Below are 9,914 nucleotides of genomic sequence, written 5' to 3'. Positions count from 1 at the left end.
TTAATTTATTTGATTTTAACTCTTTCGCGTCCCACTTTTATTCAGCAGATGAATTCATGTAAAATTGAATTTTTCCTAATGCTTTATGATCAAATATAATAGTTCAGAGAGGAAAAAAATTTTCCATTGCGTGAAAACTCAGAAAAACCCCGGGTCGTATATGACCCTATTGTCCTCAAGGGAAGTGTACATACCATTTTCAAAATCTATATCACGGGCTTTTTAAGAGTTTTTTTTTTTTGCTTGAAGTTACTAATTTGGCCAAAACCATGGCAAACTGGATTGTCTTGATGAACACTGTACTCCTGGTGTTCAAGGAATCTTCCTGGTAATCCCTTGAACAGTCACTGTCACAATATTTTGAGGGTATTTGGCAAAAATAAACTTATCCACATATTTATTCACACACAATACAATTGCACAATATGAGACGCTTGTAGAATACTCTAAAATATTGCAAAATATGTTATAATTCATCAGATATAAGATGAAATGTCCAGGAGCAAGATGTCCCATCTGCATTTCACAAAGAAAAACAATGTCCCAACTACATTTCGCTATAGGTTTGGGACGAAAACACTGTTACCCTTGCCGACAATAGGGTCATATAGGGTAAAGTGTATAATTTGGAATTAGTGATATAAGTTGGACAATTCGCCGATGCAAGTTGAACATGGCTTTTTTCTTGATAAATATAGTACAAAATTTGTTTTGAAGCACAAGGAACCAAATTATAAAACTAAAGCATTAAAAATATACAAATAAAATTGAAGTACTAAATTTATCAAGACAAAAATCGCTGTCCAAATTGTACCATTGTCCAACTTGTACCACTGTCCAACTTGTACCACTTTACCCTATGACCCGAAAAATTCTACACGCTTTTCTGGAAAATTGAGAGTAGTTTATTATATCAAAATATGCAATATACAATCTTTGGATATTCTATTTTGTGTTTCTAAAGAACTTTTTGCTGAAAAAAAATAAATTTTTATAAAAAATTTTTAAAAAGAATAGTCATTTCACAAAGTTCGAAATTAGGGATTTTTGATCTCAAATATTTTCTTTTCCTGTATATCTGGAGTCTTAAGAAAATTAGCCAAGAATCTTACATCCTTCTATTATGTTGTCGTGCACAAACCGATAGATTTCAGTTAATGTAAATAGTAAAAAAAATTGTTTTCCCCCGGGTCATATTATGACCCTATGACGCGAAAGTTAATTTTGAATCAGAGACGCAATTGGAAGGTTTAAATTTTAACGTTTTTTTTTCAAACTTGTACTAAAAATTAAAATTGTCGCCGCTTGAAATTTAACGGCTCAGTATTCAAAATTGTAAATAAACAACCTCACTATGATTTTTTATTAAAATAAAGTATTTATTTTAATTTTATTGACTTTAAAATTGTATATATTAGTGATTTAATTGTTTAGTGATGTCCCAGGAAGAAAGTCATCATCAGATTCTCCTGATTAAGATCAAATTTCAGGTGATTTCAAAACCTCTTGAGATTTTTAATCAATCAAAATAAAAGGAAAACTAATTTTTCAGGTGCTGAAACTAGTGGAATGCATAGAAAAACTAAATGAAGTTGATCAAAAAGAGGCTGTGCACTTCATCCTGTATCGCATATCCCAGGTAAAACATTCTATTGTGAGCAAAAGCCTAGATATTTGGGGTAAGGTAGCTTCTGGGAGGTTTAAAAGAGAAACTCGGAGAAAATGCCTTCCGGGAAGGTGTTTGGAGGGTCTCAGGAGGCTCGATTATAGCCTGAGGATTAGTCAGATTGTCCATGATTGTTTGTCCAGGAGAAATTCCTGTATTCAGCGACAGAGTTCAGAGCTGCTGAGGAGGTATCTTCAGGGTGAAATTTCTCTCGATTTGCATGTTCTTGTTTGTGGGAAGATTAGGAGAAAGTTTCCTGATCAGTCGCTCTTGGAGATTAGTTACGATGATGAGGAAGGGGAGGAGAGTCACTTTGGGGATGAGGGATTGAGTTTTGAGGAAGAACTTCCTTTGGAAAGTGAAATTCCCTTGCCAAAAGCAGAGAAGAGAAAAGCTGGAAGTTCGAGAAGGAAGAAAAAACGGCCTAAGAAGGACAATTTCAATTGTCCCTTGTGCCCAAAGGAGTACAAGCGTAGGCAAAATGTTGTTGATCACTTTACCGTGAAGCATCCAGGCTTCTGTCCGGATTGTGGGGATGAAATTGGCTTTGATCCTCAAACGAAAGTCAATCACAACAAATCCAAACATTTGGATGAATATCCTTACGTCTGTGACATTTGTGGGGAATCCATGTCCAGGAATCAGCAGTACCAGGCCCATCTGGAAACCCACAAGCGACCGCTAGCCCCTAAAGTCGATCCTCCCAAGAAAAAACGCGAGAAACGTCCAAAGCAACCGCAGAAAAATCGCTATTCCATTGTACTTCCGGACGGGATTATCTGTCCAGTCTGTGGGGCAATATTCCCCAATCGTAGTCTCCTAAATGTCCACAAATCTCGTTTCCACTCCGACAAACTCTTTCAGTGCGAAATCTGTTCGATTGTCTATAAAATCCGATCGAGTTTCTTGCGTCACAAGAGGAACCATCATTCTGGCCAGGAGAAAAAATTTGTATGTGAGACTTGTGGAGCCAAGTACAGCTCGAATTCTGGCCTGAAGGATCACATGAAGCTGCAGCATGACAAAACGACATTTTCCTGTGAGATTTGTGGGAAGAATTTCAAGATTGAGCGAGTTCTGCGTCGTCACATGAAGATGCACTCAACAGAACGCCCATATTCCTGCGATCTCTGCCCCCAGACCTTCAAGATGCGCTTCCAGTGCGAAAGGCATAGAAAAGCTGTCCACAAGGAACAAATATCTAGGGAGAATGCAAAGAATATCCTAGAGAAATCCACAGAAACTCCCATAATTCCTAAAGAAATCCCCAAAGAAACAGAAAAGGAAGTCCTACCAGAACTTCCAGCATCAACAGAATCTGACATTCTTCAGATAATCTCCAACCAAATCCCCTCGGAAGTTATTCCAATCACCACAGAAACCGCTCCTTCGCAATGCTACCAGACAGATTTCTCTCTGCCTCCCGAGATGATTCACCCTTACCAGGAAGCATATCCCTATCCCCAAGACCCTTACACCATCCCTCACGACACCTACATCCCCACCCAACCGGATTATTCCCTCAATCCTCAGGAAATCATCGAAATCCCTCCAGTTCCTAACTCTCAGCTCCTCACAGATCCTTCCTTCCTGCCTCAGTACCCCTATGACGTCTGGAACAACCAATTCGACTGCCAAACTCCCATCAGCACCCAAACCCTCCCTCAAAACCCAAATCCAACCTACAACATCGGCAGCATCCTCTCCAACCTGGAACTAATGGAGAACAACGCAACCTTTGACCCTTCCTACGATTTCTTCGACCCTCCTCCTCAGCAGCAATTCTACGGGAATCAGACCTGTCCAGACACCGAAATCCTCCAATGGCAGCAGAAGATCGACCAGTATGACTTCAATAGCCAGAACCATACGCTAACGGACATTTCCAACACTTTCCTGAGGGACGAACAGAGGCAGAACTGCAATATCAGCTCCTACGTCAGCAATGCCCAGGGCCAGGGAAATGGCGAGGAGCAGCAGATCTTCAATCCCAGCAATGTCAATGTTATGCTCCCCTCCCTGGCTGATTATCTACAGAATCATTTTAATCCTTTCAATACAATGTCTGAAGATGTAGAACATTGACGAAATATAAAATTTTGCTAAAAAAAACATCCTTGTTTCCTTTTCTTTAAAGTCTTTTTCTGATTTTAAAAGGACCCTCGATAAAAAAAAAAATTGGAGAAAAAATTAGAGTAAGTATATCCCTCACATTAGGTTTGTGATTCTTAAGTAAGCCCAAGAAGACTTTCAGAGAAGGGGTAACTCATTCCTTTTTTTTATTAACAAGGATTTTTTATTTGTCCAGTTTCGTACAATTCTAGGATTTCTCAAGTTTCGCGTTGCAAATTTTGAGTTTCTGGGGTTTAGTGAAGCATTTCTCGGACAATTGACAAGGGTTTGTCAATTAATGAATTATCCCTTGCTTTCATCTAGGCAATCAGTACTAGAGAAATTATGTTCATGCTTGCCAATATTGAAAAAAAAATACAGGTTTTCTTGGCGCAGGCAATTTGCTTCAATACGTTAAACAACCCTTAAACATTGATAAAAGTTTCATATTAGTAAAGGCCAGTACTTGGGCCAGTGTTCTGGCCCATTCGATAGAGGTTATTTGAAATTCTAGGTTATGGCCTAAACTAAAGAAAAAGGATAATCATAACAGGAAGGTTTAAAGTTAAATTAACCCTTTAACGACGAGACAGTTTTCGCGGACCGAAAATCAGCAATAAAAATGAAACCGATAAACAAAATCAGTAAAAAGTCTTACACCTAGCCTTATAAAATCCAACAGAGTCTGATTCGGTGTGTTTTTTTACCTCTATGAGCAATAGAGATAAAAATAGCCTAAAAATTTAAGTAATTTTTCTGACAATACCAATGAATGATAAGTTTTAATCTAATGAAAAATATTATATTTGAGTATTGTAGTTTCTTTTTCCAAAACGGTTTTGCTTAAAAAAAAATTGGAAGTATAAAAAATAATTAAAATTAATTTTCATTATGAGAACTTAAAAATTCGTCATTTTTGATCTTAAATATTTACTATATAGCAAATAGCTGGAGATTTGCAAAAAATATCCTAGATTCCTTCAACCTTCTACTTTGCAAAAACGTACAAACATTAGAAAAAATAACTTTAGGTTAGTCGGGAAAAAATATTTTCTTTATGAGACATCGGTGTTCCAATCGTCCTTAAAGGGTTAAATAAATTTTTCTCTTTGAACCTTACGCTTTTATTTTGCACATTTTAAGGACTGATGCCCTAGACACACTTACGACTAAAGTTCAGATTCAGAGACGACTAAGCTCGTTCATAACCAAGTCAGTTCCTGACACTATAAACTATAAAGGAGGCTTAGCATTTCCTGGTATCCACAAAACCCTTTTATTTGGGGTTTTTATGCAGAAATTTGTATCGCAATGTACAAATACTCCATTTAAAATGAAACTATTTGTAAATTTTTCAGTTCACGTCCAGTAATTATTTTTTAATTTTAATTATTTGTGAGGTGAAGGCTATTTCTAGTAAATAATTCAATTCAATTCAATGTACATATTTCTCCTCAAATATATGTGACTGCCGACCGACTTCACTACCGATCTCATCAGGTAAACGGCAGAAACCATTGAATCAATGATCATATATGCCAAATATATATCGTCAGTTGGATCAGCATTTGTCGTAACTTTCTCAGCGCCTCATCAGCACCTCTTCTAACACCACGGAAATACACACACTATACAAGAAGTGCTGATGAGGCGCTGAGAAAGTTACGACAAATGCTGATCCAACTAACGATATGTTTTGACATATACTATCAGATTTTTGTGGTTTCTGCCGTTTACCTGATGAGATCGATAGTGATTCTTGTATTGACAAGCGAATTGTGAAGTACACAAATTACAAGCAGTTTCATTTTCAATGAAGTATTTGTGGATTTCTGTAAAAATACATATCTGTATAAAAAATCCACGGAAGTTGGGTTTTGTGAGTGCCAGTAAATATAAATCCTCGTTTGTAGTATATCAGGAACTGATTTGGCTATGAACGACCTCAGTCGTCTCTGGACTTTAGTCATACGTAACCCGTCAAATCATTGCTCTACCTGCTGATTTTACTCGGAGGTTTTTTGAATTGTAACGGTATATTCCAATATATTCAGAGAAAATTTGTAGATTTTCGGCAAAATTTCTGCCTGGAAAATCTGTAAATTTTCGGCAGAATTTTTACCTAGAAAATCTGTAGATTTTCGGAAGAATTTTTTCCTAGAAAATCTGCATAGTGTACATTACTTCACAAAAATATTGTTGATTTATGAAGAAACTGTAGAAGTTATAAAGAAAATGGGATGTTCTGCCTAACAAGCATTTACCGATTAAACATTTTAGATACTAAAAAGATGCGAGAAAAAATACTAGGCTCGCTTGGAGCGACTTTAACGCATCAAAAATAAAATTGACGTAAATGCCACTGCAGTCCTTTAACCCTTTAACGACGAGACACTTTTTACGGACTGAAAATCATCAATAAAAATTAAACTAAGAAACATAATCAATGATAAGTCTTACATCTAACCTTGGAAAATCCAACAGAGTCTGATTCGGTGTATTTTGTGCTTCTATGAACGATAGGGACAAAAATAGCCCAAAAATTTAAGTAATTTTTCTGACAATACCAATGAATAAATATTTTTCGCTCTAATGAAAAATATTACGTATGAGTATTGTAGTTTTTATTGCCAAAAAGGGGTTTGCTTAAAAAAATTGGAAGTATAAAAAACAAATAAAATCAATTATGAATTTAAGAGTTTAAAAAACCGCCATTTTTGAGCTTAAATATTTACTACATAACCAATAGCTAGAGACTTGCAAAAAATATTCTAGATTCCTTCAACCTTCTACTTTACAATTATGTACAGACATAAGAAAAAAATAACTTTAGGTAGTCAGAAATTATTATTTTCTTTATGGGACACCGGTGTTCCAATCGTCCTTAAAGGGTTAAAAAGTTGTGGGTTCAGACTAAAGGAGGTTAGTGCGAGAGGCCCGACTCCTTAAAAGTACATTGCTGCCACCTTAGTAAATAAATATTTGAAAATCAAAATTGTGACTCAAAATTTTGCGAATAAAAATTTGGTAGCAAAAATTTCGACTCAAAATTTTTAAACTCAAACATTATTAAGTCATCAAAAATTAGACTGATCAATAATTTGTGGCCCAGAAATTCGATGGTGAAATATTCGTCTTCAAAATTTTGACTGAAAAATTTGGTTTTAAATATTTGGTAATCAAAATTTTGGGAATAAAATTTTCAGTCATCAAAAATTTGACTCAAAATTTTGCAACTCAAATATTTGCTAAATAAAATTAACACAAAGTGCCGAATAAAAATTTTCAATCAAAATTTTGACTGAAAAAATTGGGACTCAAAATTTTGTAGTAAAATTATTTGATAATCTAAAAATTGACACAAAATACCGAGAATTAATTTTTTTTCATTAAAATTTTGAAAAAATTTGGGACTCAAAAATTTAGTACAGTAGACTCTCTCTCAATTGGGCATTTGGGGCAAAATGGCATCCGGGTTATCAATAGATTTGGGCGTCAAACCCTTTGTAAATTCCACAAAAAGCGCTCAATTATAAAGAATCACGATAAAATAGGAAGAACTATAGCGAATTGATCGAATTAGCTTCATAATTAAATGTGAAAATTGTCAACAAAATTTTGCACCTGAATGAAAAAGAACCGATTGAGCGAGAATCCACTGCGTAGTAAAATTATTTGATAATCTAAATTTTGACTTAGAATTTTGGAAATTAAAATTTTAACTCAAAACTTTGGGATTGAACATTTTGTATTTAAATATTAGATAATCACAATTTTGGGATTCAATGGTCATCAAGAAATGGGTAGTGAAAATTTTGGAATTTAAATTATTTGGTCATGAAGAATTTGACTCAAAATTTTGGATACGGACAAAGAAGCTAAATTTAAAGGGGTCAGGAAGACACAGGAGATCTAGCATGTCTCACTTTTCATTTACCCGGGTAATCTATTGGCAAGATTGGCAATATCTCGTTGCTAGATATACAATGCACACTGTAACTTCATTTTTATCGTGTTTTTTTTTCGAAACCATAGAATTTATTGAGTTTTATCACCAATTCTTGCGCTACATAATACGTAGGTAGGTACAGACGCTAAACTAAATATCCCCTTTGTGATCTTACAAATTTCCAATGGATTGCAATAGCAGTGAATCCCTAAAACAACTACGAGCAAATAAAGAAGATTTTCTTCGAACATTTTATTGGAGACCAAAAAATACAAAAAAGCTGTGCATTGGATTACTTCTGAGCCAGTTTCTCCTTCTTGGCCGCTTCCAGTTCCGCCTCAATCTTCTCGTACTTGGCGATCAGGGCATCCACATCTGCATTTGAGAGGATTTTGATAACCGTCTTGCTATTTTCCCTGGTCAGCGTTGCCATCTCCACCTTCTCCGAGGTCAACTTGGTCATATCCAGGCTCTTGCTCAGCACCTTCACTGCCAAATCCTGAGCTTCTGCCAGGGAGATCTCATTCTCTTTCAGCTCCTGCTTGAGGGCAGAAACGGCTGCTCCGGAATTGTTGCCAATGCACGTGGCCCTCCAGCCACTGTAGTTACCACTGGGATCTGATTGATACAGCTGATAGCCGTAGTGCTTATCCCAGCCCATGTAGAGGATGGACACGCCAAAGGGGCGCTTCCCTCCGTACTGAGTATAAGCCTGCTTGATGTCACAGAGGTAGGAGACCAACTGCTCACACGGCATCGCTTCTCCATAATTCAATTGATATCTCTGGGCAATAACTCTCAGTTCATTCGTCAGGACATTAGCATCTGAAGTGATTCCAGCCACTGAACAAACCATATCATCATTAAGTTTGTAGATCTTCTCCGAAAAGATCGCCCCATCTAGCAATTTATTCGTGTTCCTCTTTTCAGCCGCCAAGAGAATTCCATCCTTGGCCAGAATCCCCAGGCATGTTCCTGCATGCGAGATTGCTTCCATGGCATATTCTACCTGATACAGACGCCCCTCGGGGGAAAAGATTGTCGTCCGGGAATCATAACGACGAGCCTGGAAGTCAATGACAAGGCAAATAAAACACTGGCATAACCTCTCCCAGCGCCGATTGTAAATATTACACTTTTTTCAGTGAATTTTTGGGTCTGCTTTAGGTTTGTTGGGTGCTTACGGTGCTTACCATTTTGTGTTAAAGTTCGAATAGAATTTTCTTGAGAAAAGCACTGAATTTCACTTAAATTTCTTAAGAATTATCAACAAAAACACTTCGTCACCTTCCTAAACAAAATTACAAAAGTGAGGTTATGTTGACAGACAGATATCGATATTTCTGTACTAAAATTTACACGATATATCGAATATCGAATGATTTAATTTGAAATTTAATTTCCGTTACAGGAATACTTAAAATCGGATGAGACCGCTGAAATGGTGATTTTAACCATTTTAACCAAATAAAAGAATCATCACATTAAACACATTAATTTTATTTTAATAACCCAAATTTATATAAAATATAGGGGAGATTGGGGCAAAAAATCACAAATCGAAAAATTCAAAATTCAATATCTTCCAAGGTAAAAAAGATAGCGGCTCAAATTTTTTTCTATAGATAGCCTCCATAGACCTTCTTCAATGTCGTAAGTTTCTTAGAATTTGAACAAGGAATTTAGAAAATAAAAAATATCGAAACTCTTAGCCCTATTTTTGAAATATTTTCCTCGCAAAAGATAACAATTATTACCTACTTATTTTCCAAAATTGATGCACTCTGGTGAATATTTTCTAAATAATATGGATTCTTTGAATACGAATCCTCTATCTATTTTAGAATTTCACAAAGGTTCTTTTTTTCCAGAAACCCTTTTACTAAAAATGGCCACTTGGGGTAAAAAGTAACAAAAGGTATAGAGCAAAAAGTAACAAAAAGCGAAGCAATTTCTCACGGCGAAAAGAAACGTTATTATCATGTCTCGCCGCTTGTTGTTTGCATTGGTCAAACGATTTGCAGTCTTTTTTGTGTTTTTTTTTTTTCTAAAATAGCTTAAAAAGCGCTTTTCTCATTTTCTCACTTTTCTCACAGAGAAAACGCTGTTTTACAAAGGTGTAGATGAATAAATTTTCTATGAAAATATGTCCTCTAGGTATTTTTTCAAATTGAATCCCGTAATAAA

At 35.8% G+C, this 9,914-nt stretch overlaps 2 protein-coding genes across 2 annotated transcripts; one reads left to right on the top strand and one right to left on the bottom strand.

Annotated features, from left to right (window-relative positions):
• Positions 1–1,286: 1,286 nt before the first annotated feature.
• LOC129804630 (zinc finger protein 98-like) lies at positions 1,287–3,844 on the top strand. Its single transcript, XM_055852124.1, has 2 exons — positions 1,287–1,490; positions 1,553–3,844. Exons 1-2 carry the CDS (start codon positions 1,437–1,439, stop codon positions 3,749–3,751), a joined length of 2,253 nt encoding a protein of 750 aa, XP_055708099.1. The 5' UTR covers positions 1,287–1,436; the 3' UTR covers positions 3,752–3,844.
• Positions 3,845–7,964: 4,120 nt separating this feature from the next.
• LOC129804629 (proteasome subunit alpha type-4) lies at positions 7,965–9,053 on the bottom strand. Its single transcript, XM_055852123.1, has 2 exons — positions 8,921–9,053; positions 7,965–8,793 (listed from the first exon to the last, which is right to left on the bottom strand). The coding sequence occupies exons 1-2, from the start codon at positions 8,921–8,923 to the stop codon at positions 8,020–8,022; spliced, it is 777 nt and encodes a 258-aa protein (XP_055708098.1). The 5' UTR covers positions 8,924–9,053; the 3' UTR covers positions 7,965–8,019.
• Positions 9,054–9,914: the final 861 nt, after the last annotated feature.

The sequence above is a fragment of the Phlebotomus papatasi genome, chromosome 2 (genome assembly GCF_024763615.1).
Source record: "Phlebotomus papatasi isolate M1 chromosome 2, Ppap_2.1, whole genome shotgun sequence".
Lineage (NCBI taxonomy): Eukaryota > Metazoa > Arthropoda > Insecta > Diptera > Psychodidae > Phlebotomus > Phlebotomus papatasi.
Note: the sequence above shows the minus strand (reverse complement) of the source record. Positions and strands in the feature narration are given on the sequence as shown.